Below are 20,369 nucleotides of genomic sequence, written 5' to 3'. Positions count from 1 at the left end.
GCAAACAGATGAATAGGATAAAATGAATCACAAGTTCAGACCTGGCAGGTATGATATATACTGTCATTTATGTTGACTGTTTTGAAACACTAAAACCAAATATCATTAGAACAGAAATGAAAAAAAGTTATAGACTGGGTAAAAAAATACATGGATTTTCTTGGACTTACAGAAATATACACAGTTCAAATAAAGCATCAGAAAAACTCTTTATGAATAGAATAACTTACATATTTGAAGGCAGCTGGCCTGGAACATGTTGAATGGATTTTTTTTCAACTTCCTTCCAGCTTGCCAGTAATGAGAAACCTTTCATTGTTTAGAAACAATTCCTAGTATTACAAAAGTACAATGGAGTGTAAATGGTGAGGATATTAAAGTGGCAAACAGGTTCCAGTGTTTTCTGTCAGAAGATCTTAGTACACAAAGTGAGATCTATCAAAAGAAAATGAATGTGACATTCTTCAAATATTAGCAGTGTAACTGAGAGAGGTAATGAAAGACAATAGTTTTCAACCACTGAGAAAACTGATGAAGAACATACTGTGGGTGCACTAGATTTAGCCATGAAGAATGATGAGAGACTTAGAAAATAGAAATCAAAACTTGTTTGCATTGGTGTTTTGGTGAAGACTGGCTATATAAATGTTGTTACAAAACTTGAACCAGATGACTGGCTGTATAAATGTTGTTACAATACTTGAACCAGATGACTGACTGTATAAATGTTGTTACAAAACTTGAACCAGATGAGTGGCTGTATAAATGTTGTTACAAAACTTGAACCAGATGACTGACTGTATAAATGTTGTTACAAAACTTGAACCAGATGACTGGCTGTATAAATGTTACAAAACTTGAACCAGATGACTGGCTGTATAAATGTTGTTACAATACATGAACCAGATGACTGGCTGTATAAATGTTGTTACAAAACTTGAACCAGATGACTGACTGTATAAATGTTGTTACAAAACTTGAACCAGATGACTGGCTGTATAAATGTTGTTACAAAACTTGAACCAGATGACTGACTGTATAAATGTTGTTACAAAACTTGAACCAGATGACTGACTGTATAAATGTTGTTACAAAACTTGAACCAGATGGCTGACTGTATAAATGTTGTTACAAAACTTGAACCAGATGACTGGCTGTATAAATGTTGTTACAAAACTTGAACCAGATGACTGGCTGTATAAATGTTGTTACAAAACTTGAACCAGATGACTGGCTGTATAAATGTTGTTACAAAACTTGAACCAGATGACTCACTGTATAAATGTTGTTACAAAACTTGAACCAGATGACTCACTGTATAAATGTTGTTACAAAACTTGAACCAGATGACTCACTGTATAAATGTTGTTACAAAACTTGAACCAGATGACTGACTGTATAAATGTTGTTACAAAACTTGAACCAGATGACTGGCTGTATAAATGTTGTTACAAAACTTGAACCAGATGGCTGACTGTATAAATGTTGTTACAAAACTTGAACCAGATGACTGGCTGTATAAATGTTGTTACAAAACTTGAACCAGATGACTGGCTGTATAAATGTTGTTACAAAACTTGAACCAGATGACTGGCTGTATAAATGTTGTTACAAAACTTGAACCAGATGACTCACTGTATAAATGTTGTTACAAAACTTGAACCAGATGACTCACTGTATAAATGTTGTTACAAAACTTGAACCAGATGACTCACTGTATAAATGTTGTTACAAAACTTGAACCAGATGACTGACTGTATAAATGTTGTTACAAAACTTGAACCAGATGAGTGGCTGTATAAATGTTGTTACAAAACTTGAACCAGATGACTGACTGTATAAATGTTGTTACAATACTTGAACCAGATGACTGGCTGTATAAATGTTGTTACAAAACTTGAACCAGATGGCTGACTGTATAAATGTTGTTACAAAACTTGAACCAGATGACTGGCTGTATAAATGTTGTCACAAAACTTGCACAAGATGACTGGCTGTATAAATGTTGTTACAATACTTGAACCAGATGACTGGCTGTATAAATGTTGTTACAAAACTTGAACAAGATGACTGACTGTATAAATGTTCTTACAAAACTTGAACCAGATGACTGGCTGTATAAATGTTGCAATAAAACTTGCACCAGATGACTGGCTGTATAAATGTTGTTACAAAACTTGAACCAGATGACTGACTGTATAAATGTTGTTACAAAACTTGAACCAGATGAGTCATTGAATAAATGTTGTTACAAAACTTGAACCAGATGACTGACTGTATAAATGTTGTTACAAAACTTGAACCAGATGAGTGGCTGTATAAATGTTGTTACAAAACTTGAACCAGATGACTGACTGTATAAATGTTGTTACAATACTTGAACCAGATGACTGGCTGTATAAATGTTGTTACAAAACTTGAACCAGATGGCTGACTGTATAAATGTTGTTACAAAACTTGAACCAGATGACTGGCTGTATAAATGTTGTCACAAAACTTGCACAAGATGACTGGCTGTATAAATGTTGTCACAAAACTTGCACAAGATGACTGGCTGTATAAATGTTGTTACAATACTTGAACCAGATGACTGGCTGTATAAATGTTGTTACAAAACTTGAACCAGATGACTGACTGTATAAATGTTGTTACAAAACTTGAACCAGATGACTGGCTGTATAAATGTTGTTACAAAACTTGAACCAGATGACTGGCTGTATAAATGTTGTTACAAAACTTGAACCAGATGACTGTATAAATGTTGTTACAAAACTTGAAACAGATGACTGACTGTATAAATGTTGTTACAAAACTTGAACCAGATGAGTGGCTGTATAAATATTGTTACAAAACTTGAACCAGATGACTGGCTGTATAAATGTTGTTACAAAATTTGAACCAGATGTATGATTTTCTATTTGATAGTTCGGTAACCAGTGCAGGAGGAGTATGATTTTCTATTTGATAGTTCTATAACAAGTCAGGAGGAGTATGATTTTCTATTCGATAGTACTATAACTAGTGCAGGAGGAGTATGATTTTCTATTCGATAGTACTATAACCAGTGCAGGAGGAGTATGATTTTCTATTCGATAGTACTATAACCAGTGCAAGAGGAGTATTATTTTCTATTTGATAGTTCTGTGACCAGTGCAAGAGTATGATTTTCTATTTGGTAGTTCTGTAACCAGTGCAGGAGGAGTATTATTTTCTATTTGATAGTTCTGTGACCAGTGCAAGAGTGTGATTTTCTATTTGATAGTTCTGTAACCTGTGCAGGAGGAGTATGATTTTCTATTTGAAAATTCTGTAACCTGTGCAGGAGGGGTATGATTTTCTATTTGATAGTTCTGTAACCAGTACAGGAGGAGTATGATTTTCTATTTGATAGTTCTATAACCAGTGCAGGAGGAGTATGATTTTCTATTTGATAGTTCTATAACCAGTGCAGGAGGAGTATGATTTTCTATTTGATAGTTCTGTGACCAGTGCAAGAGTATGATTTTATATTTGATAGTTCTGTAACCAGTGCAGGAGTGGTATGATTTTCTATTTGATCTCTACCCAGTGCTGGAGGAGTATGATTTTCTATTTGATCTCTACCCAGTGCTGGAGGAGTATGATTTTCTATTTGATAGTTCTGTAACCAGTGCAGGAGGAGTATGATTTTCTATTTGATAGTTCTCGAACCTGTGCAGGAAGGGTGTGATTTTCTTTTTGATAGTTCTATAACCAATGCAGGAGAAGTATGATTTTCTATTTGATAGTTCTGTAATCAGTGCAGGAGGAGTATGATTCTCTATTTGATAGTTCTTTAACCAGTGCAGGAGGGGTATAATTTTCTATTTGATAGTTCTGTAACCAGTGCAAGAGTATGATTTTCTCTTTTATACTTCTGTAACCAGTGCAGGAGGAGTATGATTTTCTATTTGTTCTGTAACCAATGCAGGAGGGGTATGATTTTCTATTTGTTCTGTAACCAGTGCAAGAGGAGTATGATTTTCTATTTGATAGGTCTGTGACCAGTGCAAGAGTATGATTTTCTATTTGATAGTTCTGTAACCAGTGCAGGAGGAGTGTGATTTTCTGTTTGATAGTTCTGTAACCTGTGCAGGAGAAGTATGATTTTCTATTTGATAGTTCTGTAACTAGTGCAGGAGGAGTATTATTTTCTTGATAGTTCTGTAACCAGTGCAGGATGGGTATGATTTTCCATTTGATAGTTCTGTAACCAGTGATGAAGGAGTATGATTTTATCTTTGATAATTCTGTAACCAGTGCAGGAGGGGTATGCTTTTCTATTTGATAGTTCTGTAACCAGTGCAAGAGGAATATGATTTTCTATTTGTTCTGTAACCAGTGCAGGAGGAGTATTAATTTCTATTTGATCTGTAACTAGTGCTGGAGGAGTATGAATTTCTATTTGATAGTTCTGTAACCAGTGCAGGAGGAGTATGATTTTCTATTCGATTTGTAACCAGTGCAGGAGGAGTTTGATTTTCTATTTGATAGTTCTGTAATCAGTGCAGGAGGAGTATGATTCTCTATTTGATAGTTCTTTAACTAGTGGGGGAGGAGTATGATTCTCTATTTGATAGTTCTTTAACCAGTGCAGGAGGAGTATGATTTTCTATTTGATAGTTCTGTATCCAGTGCAAGAGTATGATTTTCTCTTTTATACTTCTGTAACCAATGCAGGAGTGGTATGATTTTCTATTTGTTCTGTAACCAATGCAGGAGTGGTATGATTTTCTATTTGTTCTTTAACCAGTGCATGAGGAGTATGATTTTCTATTTGTTCTGTTACCAGTGCAAGAGGAGTATGATTTTTTATTTGATAGTTCTGTAACCAGTGCAAGAGGAGTATGATTCTCTATTTGATAGTTCTGTAACCAGTGATGGAGGAGTATGATTTTCTCTTTGATAATTCTGTAACCAGTGCAGGAGGGGTATGCTTTTCTATTTGATAGTTCTGTAACCAGTGCAAGAGGAATATGATTTTCTATTTGATCTGTAACTAGTGCTGGAGGAGTATGAATTTCTATTTGATAGTTCTGTAACCAGTGCAGGAGGAGTATGATTTTCTATTCGATTTGTAACCAGTGCAGGAGGAGTATGATTTTCTATTTGATCTCTAACCAGTGCTGGAGGAGTATGATTTTCTATTTGATAGTTCTGTAACCAAACAAAATTGAAGGCTTTATAGGTAATATTGCACTTCAAATTTTCTACTTATTGGAGGAGTGAAAAATAAAATAGGAAAGAGAGGAAACCTTGAGAAAATGACACATTTCTCACACTAAGATTTCTTAATATTCTTCCTCATAAAATATCTATTATGTTATGCTATGCTAATTGGTATAACTAACAGAATTTGAATGTAATCACTAATCTCTTGTGATGTGCAGTAAAAAGGATAGCTGGGGTGAGAGAGTTAAATGTTGGCAAAATAATTAATGAAATTGATCAAATCTTGTCTGAGTTGGAGGAATATTAAGTCTTGTGTGAGTTGGAGGAACATTAAATCTTGTCTGAGTTGGAGGAACATTCTATTTATTTTCATGTAAGTTTTTTTTAACATTTATTGTGTAACTTTAACATATTTTTTGTTTCTATTTTATGCACTTTACTAATATGTTCATTGTGATTTCATTGAAAACAAGCTGATCCTAGTTACCTGGAATGTCAGGAAATATGATAATGGAAGACAAGTCACACCAATTAATTTTCTTACGCAAAATATGAATTATGTTATAAGACAACAGTTATGTCTCTTGTTTTTCATTTTTATTGTACACATGCACCATGCTGACTTGAATTCCTTAACATACTGTTTGAAACCATAAGAATCATTCTTCTTCAGTTCACAAAAAATGTGACTGTGGTGAGAGAAACACCATTCATATAATACACAGATGTTTTCTCTGTTTTATCAAGTCCTTGATTATTGATGAGGCACAGTGTTCCCCAAACTGTTGTAACTCATTGAAAAGTGGTAAATTGATTGGAATATATTTATTGTACTTACATTCATACTATTATTTGGCCATGTTCTGAAACAAAAATATTTACTACTTAAAGACTATGCTTTTACACTAGTGAACCTAATTAAGTTTATTACTACATGTTTTACACATTTAATGATAATGTTACTTTCTTACTGTATTTCAGGTTGATTCTAAGATTACACTAGGGTTAGGTGGAGTCCTGATTGTATTTGTATCAGTGACATCTTCACTTGGTATCTTCAGCTATGCTGGTGTTCCAGCAACTCTCCTCATTATTGAAGTTATTCCATTCCTGGTTCTAGCAGTTGGTGTTGATAATATATTCATCTTTGTCCAGGCTTATCATGTAAGTTACATGTAGGTTATCAGGTAAGTTATCATATTAGGTTATCAGGTATGTCATCGTGTTAGTTACATGTAGGATATCAGGTAAGTTACATGTAGGATATCAGGTAAGTTACATGTAGGATATCAGGTAAGTTACATGTAGGATATCAGGTAAGTTACATGTAGGATATCAGGTAAGTCATCAGGTAAGTTACATGTAGGATATCAGGTAAGTCATCATGTAAGTTACATGTAGGATATCAGGTAAGTCATCATGTAAGTTACATGTAGGTTATTATGTTGGATATCATGTAAGTTACATGTAGGATATCAGGTAAGTTACATGTAGGTTATCAGGTAAGTCATCATGTAAGTTACATATAGGTTATCATTAATTATCATGTGGGTTATCATATAGGTTATGATGTAAGTTAATAAGGTTCTGAAGTACTTTATTACTAGTACTGTTCTCATTGCTGTTGCTAAAGCTAATAACATTACTATGGATGGGATATCTGTTTTGTTGATCAAGTTATGAGTGACCTAGTGTGAAGGTTTAGTGTTATGATACCAAAATAACTACTGAAGGTAGCAACTTGGCTATAAGGTATACAGGTGGTGCTTAGATATGTTTATATATAGATGGTGTAGTTGATACCAAGATGACAAGGTTATAAACCTGATAGGAAAGTTGGTTATATCATATGTAGGTGATAATTCATGATGTTTACTTAACGAGGTAATAATACTAAAAACTCTAATATCTGTAAAGAAGATAGTCTTTATTACTGCATTATTTTCCACTAAGTATGTTTGGTGACATTTGCTTTCAAATCTTAATTTTAAGTTATATATAACTTAAATATGTTTTATACAAAATTTAGAGAGACCAGAAGCTCAACATGGAAACTACAGAAGAACAAATTGGACGAGTTTTAGGAAAAGTTGCCCCATCCATGTTATTAGCTAGTCTTTCAGAATCTGCTTGTTTTTTTCTTGGTAAGAAATCAATTTTAACATAATGTGTAACTTACCTAAAATATTGTGAATTATGTAATCAAACTTGTTGTCTTATATTGTTACTTAACTAGGAAATAGTGAATGTTACATTTGTAACATCATGGTTCAGTGATATGGTTTAAAATATAAACTAACATACTGTGAATGATATGTGTTTATATCTGGGTTTGTAATAGTATGATGGATGTTTGTTCTTGAGATGAGTTTTTATACAAACAGTTTGTCAAGTCTATAAATAACATTTGACACTTTCCAAACAAGGCACATTGTAGACTAATGAACATACAGTATGATAAAACTATTGGACAAGACAACTGTGATTTGGATCCAAACCATCGTCTTTCAAAACATGTATGTACATCTTATTCCTTAGTACGGATTTGGTGAGATGTTGTAAATAAAAACTGTTACTCTATCAACGTTGTTATAATTTGAAGTTATTCTATAAATACAAAAGAGTAATGCTATTCATATAGATGTTTTTGTTTTTAATGGTTATGAGTTTGGGTCAGATTAACCAAGGGTAGGGAAAATAACAGAAAAAATATAAAGTTTTATTAGAAACAAACATTTGAAATGTATTTACAAGGTTTTAGGGACAAAGGAAATTTGTGATGAGGAAAAGTATTTTTAATTGTAACATGACAGATAATCATGGAGAGATTTTGTAACATGACAAATATTAATGGGCAGATTTTTACTGTATTTTATTAAATATACTTCACTAAAAAAATGATTTTATATACTTTATAATGTTAACTGATAGATGCACATGACAGTGTTGAGAGAGTTATAATTAACAAGTAGAAAGACATCATGTCATGAATCACATTGACTGAGCCTGTGTTGAGAGAGTCATAATTAACAACTAGAAAGACATAATGTCATGAAACACATTGACTGAGCCTGTGTTGAGAGAGTCATAATTAACAACTAGAAAGACATAATGTCATGAAACACATTGACTGAGTCTGTGTTGTGATAGTTAAAGTAAATAATTCACAACTATGTGTTTTTATTGTTTAACTTTTAAGTATAAGACATCAACACTTAGCGGCATTCTTTGTTTACATTTGTTCATAGGAGCTCTCTCCAGTATGCCAGCAGTTCATATTTTTGCCCTCTATGCAGGCTTGTCTCTGCTGATTGATTTTTTACTTCAGATCACTTGTTTTGTAGCATTGCTTTCGTTAGATGCTCGGAGAGTAGAGGTGAGTGGATTCCTGATACTAGTAGATTTCAAACCCCAGTCAGTGAAATACAGAGGAACTTTAAAAATTCAACATTCATTTGGGGTGACTTTGAACAGTGTACCAAAATGTATACTACAAAACTGTGCTAAATAATTTAGGCATTCAAGTCACAGACACATTGCTTAGTACTGAGATAAACATAATTTATCTTAAATGTGTCTTTCATTACATTCTGTTAACACATTCACTGCCCTGAACTCCACTGGTGAGTCACAAGTGACTTTTAGTTGTGGACCTCTTGACACCGGTAGATCACAGACAGTTATATTTTAATGTTTCTTTCATGGAGTGTGTGTTTGGGATACTGTATCACCACCTCTTGAAGAGTTTTTTATTTATATTTATTTTACTAATGCTACTTGTGCCAGCAGCTGTGTTAAGATATCACATTGTTTTCTTACTACTCTATGTTTAACAAATCCTGTCACTAGTTTCAACAGGTGATGATCATGGACGAATCAGGAAATAAATATATCTTCTTTCATCTGTAAAATAGAAAAGTAAAATATTTACCAACAGTAACAATATTGGAATTCAAAAGGAGAAACATAATGTTGCATGTCTGTTAAATTAATACACTGTGAAAAAAAAACTTCAAGAAATGTTTTCACTTTTATTAAAATCAAACTTAAAATTCATTGAACTTAGATTTCTGTTTCTTATCAAAGCAGTAAATTAAGAAACTTTTGATCTTTAAAGTATAATATCTGTATAATGACTAAATATATGTGAAACTTTATTGTTTGAAAACTGTTTGAATGTGTTGAAAAAGAAATCTTGTTACAGATGTACAGTGTTTCGACAAGCTTATTGAAACATGGTTTGTAATAAGGTTTCTTTCACTCACTTTGAAACTGTTTCCAAATTTTATCTTCTGAAAACATTAATATTATTATTATTTCAACATTATTTACAACACCTTTTGCTGTTGTTCTGTTACAGTCTCACTATTATTGTATCACCAAACTACTCATGTATCATTGTTTTTCTGCTATGGACACTACTGTTGTTCCACAGTAGATACCACTGATTTCTGTTATAGATATATCACTGTTGTAGCACTTAAGTTATAAACATACTATTTTTATTCTGCTATAGGAGTACCATTGCTACTCTTCTGATAGTCATATCTCAAGTCACACAAAGCTATCTTGATCCTGTTATGCCCTCTGTGCATTGCTAAATCCACCTTTGTTATCTTTGCACTAGTCTTTATACCCCATCAATTTCTGAACATCAACATATCATGTGACTACTCTCCACCAATGGTATTGTGCCACCTATATTGGTCAGGTATGCTTAAATTCAAATCATACTGTTACTGATTTCATTGTAATACTTAATGTGGAAACGAGATATATCCACAAGACCACTGACACAGTGGTGTGTGTGTTTAAATATCAGTAACTTTTACTCAGTGGTGGATTGTCACTGTAAAACAGAAGGATATTTCTGTCTTTCCCCGCCAACCTTTTGATTGAATAAACTGAACCATGGAAACTTCCTCTCAAGTGTATTTTATAAATTTAATTTACAACTCATGCTCATGATTATCCACTCAGTGAGAAGAGTGCAGAACTGATCATTCTCATAATACTGGGTCCTATGACTGAAGAGGGCAGAACTGATCATTCTCATCATACTGGGTCCTATGACTGAAGATGGCAGAACTGATCATTCTCATAATACTGGGTTTTATGACTGAAGATGGCAGAACTGATCATTCTCATAATACTGGGTTTTATGACTGAAGAGGGCAAAGCTGATCATTCTCATAATACTGGGTCCTATGACTCAAGAGGGCAGAACTGATCATTCTCATATTACTGGGTTTTATGACTGAAGAGGGCAGAACTGATCATTCTCATAATACTGGGTCCTATGACTGAAGAGGGCAAAGCTGATCATTTTCATAATACTGGGTCCTATGACTGAAGGGGGCAGAACTGATCATTCTCATAATACTGGGTCCTATGACTGAAGATGGCAGAACTGATCATTCTCATAATACTGTGTCCTATGACTGAAGAGGGCAGAACTGATTATTCTCATAATACTGGGTCCTATGACTGAAGATGGCAAAGCTGATCATTCTTATAATACTGGGTTCTATGACTGAAGATGGCAAAGCTGATCATTCTCATAATACTGGGTCCTATGACTGAAGATGGCAGAACTGATCATTCTCAATACTGGGTCCTATGACTGAAGATGACAAAGCTGATCATTCTCATAATACTGGGTCCTATGACTGAAGAGGGCAAAGCTGATCATTCTCATAATACTGGGTCCTATGACTGAAGAGGGCAGAACTGATCATTCTCATAATACTGGATCCTATGACTGAAGAGGGTAGAACTGATCATTCTCATAATACTGGGTGCTATGAATGAAGAGGGCAGAACTGATCATTCTCATAATACTGGGTACAATGACTGAAGAGGGCAGAACTGATCATTCTCATAATACTAGGTCCTATGACTGAAGATGGCAAAGCTGATCATTCTCATAATACTGGGTCCAATGACTGAAGATGGCAGAACTGATCATTCTCATGATACTGGGTTCTATGGCTGAAGATGGCAAAGCTGATCATTCTCATAATACTGCGTCTTATGACTGAAGAGGGCAGAGCTGATCATTCTCATAATACTGGGTCCTATGACTGAAGAGGGAAGAGCTGATTATTCTCATAATACTGGGTCCTATGACTGAAGATGGCAAAGCTGATCATTCTTATAATACTGGGTCCTATGACTGAAGATGGCAAAGCTGATCATTCTTATAATACTGGGTCCTATGACTAAAGATGGCAAAGCTGATCATTCTCATAATACTGGGTCCTATGACTGAAGATGGCAAAGCTGATCATTCTCATAATACTAGGTCCAATGACTGAAGATGGCAGAACTGATCATTCTCATGATACTGGGTTCTATGGCTGAAGATGGCAAAGCTGATCATTCTCATAATACTGCGTCCTATGACTGAAGAGGGCAGAGCTGATCATTCTCATAATACTGGGTCCTATGACTGAAGATGGCAAAGCTGATCATTCTTATAATACTGGGTCCTATGACTAAAGATGGCAAAGTTGATCATTCTCATAATACTGGGTTTTATGACTGAAGAGGGCAAAGCTGATCATTCTCATAATACTGGGTCCTATGACTGAAGAGGGCAGAACTGATCATTCTCATAATACTGGTCTTATGACTGAAGAGTGCAGAACTGATCACTCTCATAATACTAGGACTTATCACTGAAGATGGCAAAGCTGATCATTCTCATAATACTGGGTCTTATGACTGAATATGGCAAAGCTGATCATTCTCATAATACTGGGTCCTATGACTGAAGATGGCAAAGCTGATCATTCTCATAATACTGGGTCCTATGACTGAAGATGGCAAAGCTGATCATTCTCATAATACTGGGTCTTATGACTGAAGATGGCAGAACTGATCATTCTCATAATACTGGGTCTTATGACTGAAGATGGCAGAACTGATCATTCTCATAATACTGGGTACAATGACTGAAAATGGCAAAGCTGATCATTCTCATAATACTGGGTCCTATGACTGAAGATGGCAAAGCTGATCATTCTCATAATACTGGGTGCTATGACTGAAGATGGCAGAACTGATCATTCTCATGATACTGGGTTCTATGACTGAAGATGGCAAAGCTGATCATTCTCATAATACTGGGTCCTATGACTGAAGATGGCAAAGCTGATCATTCTCATAATACTGGGTCCTATGACTGAAGATGGCAAAGCTGATCATTCTTATAATACTGGGTCCTATGACTGAAGATGGCAAAGCTGATCGTTCTCATAATACTGGGTTCAATGACTGAAGATGCCAAAGCTGATCATTTTCATAATACTGGATCCTATGACTGAAGATGGCAGAACTGATCATTCTTATAATACAGGGTCCTATGACTGAAGATGGCAAAGTTGATCATTCTCATAATACTGGGTTTTATGACTGAAGAGGGCAAAGCTGATCATTCTCATAATACTGGGTCCTATGACTGAAGAGGGCAGAACTGATCATTCTCATAATACTGGTCTTATGACTGAAGAGTGCAGAACTAATCACTCTCATAATACTAGGACTTATCACTGAAGATGGCAAAGCTGATCATTCTCATAATACTGGGTCTTATGACTGAATATGGCAAAGCTGATCATTCTCATAATACTGGGTCCTATGACTGAAGATGGCAAAGCTGATCATTCTCATAATACTGGGTCCTATGACTGAAGATGGCAAAGCTGATCATTCTCATAATACTGGGTTATGACTGAAGATGGCAGAACTGATCATTCTCATAATACTGGGTCCTATGACTGAAGATGGCAAAGCTGATCATTCTCATAATACTGGGTGCTATGACTGAAGATGGCAGAACTGATCATTCTCATGATACTGGGTTCTATGACTGAAGATGGCAAAGCTGATCATTCTCATAATACTGGGTCCTATGACTGAAGAGGGCAGAACTGATCATTCTCATAATACTGGGTCCAATGACTGAAGATGGCAGAACTGATCATTCTTATGATACTGGGTTCTATGGCTGAAGATGGCAAAGCTGATCATTCTCATAATACTGGGTCCTATGACTGAAGAGGGCAGAACTGATCATTCTCATAATACTGGGTCTTATGACTGTGTACAGTAGAGGCCACTCTTCTCATTAATTCTTGTTGCAGAAGTTTCTTTACCTGCTCCTATAATTGAGTATGGAAGACTTTGTCTACCAAGGAATGCACATACACTGTTTCTACATTTGAGTGAATATTCCACGTCCTTCTTTAATTCCAGATGAAGGATATCTCTTCCTTGCATTTATGTTTGAGCAAGTTGGGACTTTTGCTTGTAATACTGGTTACAGATATTACCCCATTCTTACGGTAGAGTTTAGGCAATGTCATGAACCCTTAATGCCTGGTTCAGTTTGTTGTACTTCTAACTTGTTGTTTTGGAGGTATGTCTGGTTTTGACCAAATGCTAACTTACTCTTCATAATTCCAGTTGCTTGACATATGACACTCTGTTTCTTTACATTGGAGTTTCTGTATAACATGGCCTACATTCCCTACTAACTATGTATATGTTACATTGTTTTTTGTGTTTTTGATTGGCAATATTCTAATTCCAAGGGTCTTATCTGTCTGGTTGAAGTTGTATGTATGTGTAGTTATTTCTGGTTATATTTCACTGTGTATTACATCTCTCAGAACAAATAGCAGATGTGCATATCCTTCTAATGCCACTGTCTGTCTATTTCAGATTCATTTCAAAAGATGTATATTTTCAGTGTAAGAAAAATGCTGACTTTTATATGAATATTATTGTTATTCTGCTAAAGACGTGTCAGTGTTCTCCATATATAAGGAGTCGACATAGACATTCATAAATATTTAAAATACTTGGACACCACAACCATTTCACTTTTCAGTATTTGACTTTATACACCTGAAAGATTATTTCTCAGGAAGAGTAAAAAAAAAAGTGTTAGCTTCATTAATATACAACAAACTAGACTATGAGTAAATTGTTTTATAAATATACTCATATTTGTTTATTATAAACACCCCATTATCTTCATGTTCACAATGAGTGAGAAGGAATATAAATCAACATTTTCAAATGTTTTTTTTGTTTCAGCAAGAATTTTCTAAGTTAGGAATAAAATACATTGTGTTGTCTTCATGTCATAACATACTTTATAAATAGTATACTTTGTGTTATTTTCTTAGAATCAGCTAAAAAAAGGTTTGATAAATAAAATACATTGTTTTCCCTTTTCATAATATTGGTTAAAATAGTTAATAAATGAAATACTGTGTACTGTATTCTTAATTTAGGGTGAAACAAACTAAATGAAATACTGTGTACTGTATTCTTAATTTAGGGTGAAACAAACTATAAATATTGTACTATATACTGTTTTCATAATATAGGTTAAAATAAACTATACATGTTGTACTATATACTGTTTTCATAATATAGGTTAAAATAAACTATAAATGTTGTAATATATACTGTTTTCTTGATATAGGTTAAAATAAACTATAAATGTTGTAATATATACTGTTTTCTTGATATAGGTTAAAATAAACTATAAATGTTGTACTATATACTGTTTTCTTAATATAGGTTAAAACAGACTATAAATGTTGTACTATATACTGTTTTCTTAATATAGGTTAAAATAAACTATAAGTGTTGTAATATATACTGTTTTCTTGATATAGGTTAAAATAAACTATAAATGTTGTACTATATACTGTTTTCTTAATATAGGTTAAAACAGACTATAAATGTTGTACTATATACTGTTTTCTTAATATAGGTTAAAACAGACTATAAATGTTGTACTATATACTGTTTTCTTAATATAGGTTAAAACAGACTATAAATGTTGTACTATATACTGTTTTCTTAATATGTTAAAACAGACTATAAATGTTGTAATTATATACTGTTTTCTTAATATAGGTTAAAACAGACTATAAATGTTGTACTATATACTGTTTTCTTAATATAGGTTAAAACAGACTATAAATGTTGTACTATATACTGTTTTCTTAATATAGGTTAAAACAGACTATAAATGTTGTACTATATACAGTTTTCATAATATAGGTTAAAACAGACTATAAATGTTGTACTATATACAGTTTTCTTAATATGTTAAAACAGACTATAAATGTTGTACTATATTCTGTTTTCATAATATAGGTTAAAACAGACTATAAATGTTGTTCTATATTTTGTTTTTTTAATATAGGTTAAAATAAACTATACATGTTGTACTATATTCTGTTTTTATAGTATAGGTTAAAATAAACTATAAATGTTGCACTATATTCACACCACTTTGGCCTTGAATTTCTGTAGATGGGCAGCCTTTGGGTGGCCCCCCTTGGGTCATTTGGCTGGTCTACTTGGGCTAGAGTCAACCAAGTACCAGTGTTGTAAGTTTTCAACAGTTGTTGTGGACATTGTATCTGATGCTGGTGCTTGGGTACAGTGCTCACAAAACCCTGGCATTGCTTCAGTGTCCTTGCTTGACATTGTAGTGCATCCCCTCATTGGGCTCCATGGAGGGTGGGGTCAGTGGGCACCGAAATATTTGTTTTTTTCTGTGGATCCTCCTAATAAAAATTTAAATAAAATAGTGAAAAAACAGTCTGCAGGTAAACGACCACGTCTTGAACACTCTGATCAGCAATCTTCAACATCTGTAACACCAGTTGTTCCTCATTTTCTCATCCTACATTCACTTTCAGAGAAACCTTTAGGGCAAATGTCCCCCTTTTTTATTCAGAATGGACTGGAGGGACTTGCTGGCTCTCCAAAGTTGTAAAGAAGCTTCGATCTGGAGACATATTGGTTGAAACATCTACATCCCAACATAGTGAACTCCTCTTGAATTCAAAGGCAATTGGGGATATACCTATTGAGGTTTACACCTCATGCTACTTTGAATTCATCATGAGGAGTTACAATAGAAAGGGATTTGAAGAACATCCCCAAGTCAGAGATTCTCATTGGTTTCTCCACTCAAAGAGTTTCTGCAGTGAGGCGCATCTCCACTCGCAAAGATGAAGTTATGCTGCAGACAAATATCCTTGTTTTGACATTTACATTACCACGTGCACCTGCCACCATCAACGCAAGTTATCTAAATTGCAGGGTACGGTCGTACATTTCAAACCCTTTCCAATGTTTCCAGTGTCAGAGGTTCAGTTACTTAAAGACGTCATGTTGTGCTTCCCCGACATGTGCTCGTTGTGGTGGCAAGGACCACAATGCCTGTAAGTGTGAAACGGACCCACATTGTGTCAACTGCAATGGTTTTCACCCTTCCTACTTTCATTCTTGCCCAAAATGATTGGAGGAAAAAGAGGTGCAGCATTTGAAAATGGCTCATAACATTAGTTATCCTGAGGCTCGGAAATTGTTGTCCACCACTTCATCTCAGACATATGTTGCTGCACTTCTTTCCACAACTACAGTGGGAGTGCAGACAGACCTCTCTGTGCCTCCAAGAGAATCGTTCTCAAAACAAATGAAAAGCCTTTTCACCTTCATGGTTAAAAAGGTTGATGAATCAACTTCTATACCCATCTCTGTTCCTTCCACACATTCCAACAAACCCCAATATCCACATCCTTTGGTTCCAGGTCCAGGCATTTCTTTGGATACATCTTTTTCTCCCACCCAAAGATGCAAAACAATCATTCATTTGCATCCTCAGTCACTGAAATCCCCTTCCACCAACAAAGACCTGCCCAATTGATCCAGGGCAGGGTCCATGGAGGTCGATAGACCTCCCTCGAATAAAGACGATAAGGTAAAAAGACATGGTTGTAAACATGCCCATCCATCCAATTTGCCTACATGTAATTACAAATTGCCACTTTGATACAATGGAACTGTCAAGGTTTACATTCTAATCTGGATGACATCAAAACACTGATTGTTTCCTACCAACCTGTATGTCTTTCCTTACAGGAAACATTTCTGAAATCTGCCAATACAGTCATCTTTTGGCAGTTTTCTATGTACTGAAATGACAGGCTGTGTGATGGACAAATGCATGGAGAGGTGGCACTGTTGGTTGATCAGCATGTGCCCACCCTGTCTTTGCCACTCGACACACCCTTGGAGGCCATAGCCATCTGTGTTTCCTTGGGTCACACCATCACTGTTTGTTCTCTCTACCTGTTTCCTGGAGAGACATGTGATTAATCAGACCTAAAATAAACTATAAACATTGTACTATATACTGTTTTCATAATATAGGTTAAAATGGACTTATATGAAATATTGTATGGTATATTTTTTATAAAGGTAAACATTTTGATGACTAAAGATATACGTATGAGAGATGGAAGTAAAACCGTGTTGTCTATTTTGATTGAATATTCTTTCTTACCTGGATATATAAGTGACTTAAAAAATGTCACTGTAATTATTCAAGAATTATTGTAGTTTTTCTTCAATCATTTTTTATCCATTTCTTGTGGTTGTTCAAAATGTTATTCTTTCTTAACCTCTTTATTTTTTTAAATATAGAAGTAGAACTCTTAATTTTGGTGTATATTTGTACCATATAAATCTTGACAATATGCTCCAAAGAAGGAATTTTTTGGGTGTTGAACTGTTGAGGCTAGTGTTACTTTGAAGCTGTATTTCAGTGACTGGTGTTTAACTGAGGACAAAATATTAAAATTAAGGTCATTTAAATGTGTTTAGTTATCAAGTTTACAATTTCAAAAGTGGTTATAAACTTCTAAAATTGTGATCACTTTAATCCTTAGTATTCTGTCTTTAACTGTTTCAAATGTTATTGTACTTTTCTTTCAGTATAATAGGCTTAAGTTTAGTGCTTTGAAAATTTCTAAAAATATCGTAACATAATATAATAATGGCTTATTTCATATTTGATTTTTTGTCACATCTCTTTACTTGCATAAACAAGTTCTCTACCAGAATTCTCTGCATTAGATCTCTGGAACAAGTGTGTACTATTGTTAATTATGAAAGTAAAGTAAAGTTGTTGGTTGAGCGTTTTGTACTCGAGTATTGACCTACTTACCAGCAAAGCAAATTTTAACAGTTATGTTAGTGCTCATTTTATTTTTAAGCTTAGGAATTTTCATCTTGCAATTATTACATTGGTTATTTACATACATAAATATATCCTGATACATTGCTCTGTTGATTATAGAAACAGTCTTTAAAAAGATGTTACACACAGAAAATATACAAAGTGATGACAGCTTTACAATGTTTTATACTGAAAGAAGCAGTAATTAGTTTTGGACATGAGTTGTAATGTTATTTCTTTTTAGGCCCAAAGGTTTGATATTGTGTGCTGTTGTAAAGCTGATAAACCAGACTTGTTAGATAACCATGGAAACAGCTGGCTCTTTATATTGTTCAAAAATTATTATTCACCCTTCTTAATGAAGACTCCTGTCCGTGCCGCACTGGTAAGTGTCAAGTTGTTTTTGTCCATTGAAAGAGTGTTTATCATCAGTAAATACATGATGGTAGGAGTTTCTTAAGCTGCTAAAATCTTTTAACATACAATTAGTATTGGTTGAAGGAATACATCAACTTGATATTAGAAATAGGAGTTATCCAGCTGATATTGATTACATGAGAAATCATTAATGTATAACTAATATCAGTTACAGAAGAAATTATTAGTGTATTACTAATGTTAATTATAGGAGGAATTATTACTATATATTTGGCACTAACTGTCAGAGGAATTACTAATTTATAATAGTTATTAATTACAGCAAGAACTATTAATATATATCAGATGTTAATTACAAAGGAATTATTAATGTCTATCAGATGTTAATTACAAAGGAATTATTAATGTCTATCAGATGTTAATTACAGAATGAATTATAAATGTCTATCAGATATTAATTACAAAGGAATTATTAATATCTATCAGATGTTCATTACAGAAGGAATTATTAATATCTATCAGATGTTCATTACAGAAGGAATTATTAATATCTATCAGATGTTCATTACAGAAGGAATTATTAATATCTATCAGTTGTTCATTACAGAAGGAATTATTAATGTATATAGATAGTAATTACAAAAGGAATTATTAATGTATGACAGATAGTAATTATTACTGTATGACTGATATTAACTCTAAAAATCAATACATATGTACTTTGACCTTCCTGTAGTGAGTGAGAGGGTTAAAACAATAGAAAATAAATTTTCATTTTGAAATTATTTCAGTAATAATACCATTATAATACTGATGGAAAACATTTAATTAAAGTATATCATTTATAAACTGATGAATGGAAAGTGAACCTATCCTTAAAGAATTTCTTGTTCCACATACTGTCATTGATAAGTTATATGAACTTGTCATTCGTATGGTAATTTTTTGGTTTCAGTTCAACCCTTTTGCATTGTGTTTGGTATGATATATATACGAGTTAATATATACATTTTCACATGCTAACTATTTATACCTTGTTTTGTAATATGTGTGTCTTCACAAAATTTGGCAGATGTTTATAAAGATTGCAGATTTTTTTTACACAAAAAAATCAGATTTTTAATGAAGTTTTATAACTAAAGCCTTGTGAAAATATTGAGTCTGTTTCATTACTAATCTGAATGTCAAGTGATATCATGTGATGGTTTTAAAAAAGCTGTTTTCATCCCCAAAATCTCAAGTATCAGTTGTGTCATCTCTAAAATCTAAATACATTTCAAAGGTTTGTTTTAAATAAAACTTTATATTTTGTCTGTTGTTTTATACATTTCTTAAAATATAGAACAATAAATAAAGAAATAACACAAACAATTATTTCTTCTACCTACAACTATTGAACTTGGTTGGTGCTGGACATAGGTTGCCAAGGCTTTTAAAATGTTACGCATGCAGGATGGGAAGCAAAATATTTGTTTACATTTTATATATATAATTCAATATCCACAAAAGTATAAATTATTAATTTGATACCATAGAATTCCACTTTAATTTATCAAGCTTAGTAACTAAGCTATATTTAGGTATAATAAAATATTAAACATGGTGCAGAGTAAAAACACAACCTACCTCCTTGAAATCTTAGTATAAAAGAATGTGGTAGCCTTTTAACAGCTGAAAATAGCTGAGAAAACTATGAGAGTGAGATTCTAAGTTGTCAATTGGTTATTCACATGTCATATAT

The 20,369-nt window shown here is 33.6% G+C and overlaps 1 protein-coding gene across 5 annotated transcripts in view; it reads left to right on the top strand.

The window, feature by feature from the left end:
- LOC143246774 (NPC intracellular cholesterol transporter 1-like) overlaps positions 1 to 20,369 on the top strand; it is a 90,720-nt gene that overhangs the window by 34,564 nt on the left and 35,787 nt on the right. For all 5 annotated transcript variants that reach the window (XR_013026155.1, XM_076493917.1, XM_076493915.1 and 2 more), the window contains 4 exons: positions 6,172 to 6,354; positions 7,220 to 7,334; positions 8,439 to 8,566; positions 18,495 to 18,635. Coding sequence is in view for 4 of the 5 variants with exons in the window: in XM_076493917.1 (XP_076350032.1) it covers positions 6,172 to 6,354; positions 7,220 to 7,334; positions 8,439 to 8,566; positions 18,495 to 18,635 (567 nt within the window). In the remaining variant the exon portion in view is untranslated. The remainder of the gene's footprint in view (positions 1 to 6,171; positions 6,355 to 7,219; positions 7,335 to 8,438; positions 8,567 to 18,494; positions 18,636 to 20,369) is intronic.

Source organism: Tachypleus tridentatus, chromosome 3, assembly GCF_004210375.1.
Source record: "Tachypleus tridentatus isolate NWPU-2018 chromosome 3, ASM421037v1, whole genome shotgun sequence".
Taxonomy (NCBI): Eukaryota; Metazoa; Arthropoda; class Merostomata; order Xiphosura; family Limulidae; genus Tachypleus; species Tachypleus tridentatus.
This window is presented reverse-complemented; position numbering and strand designations above follow the sequence as displayed.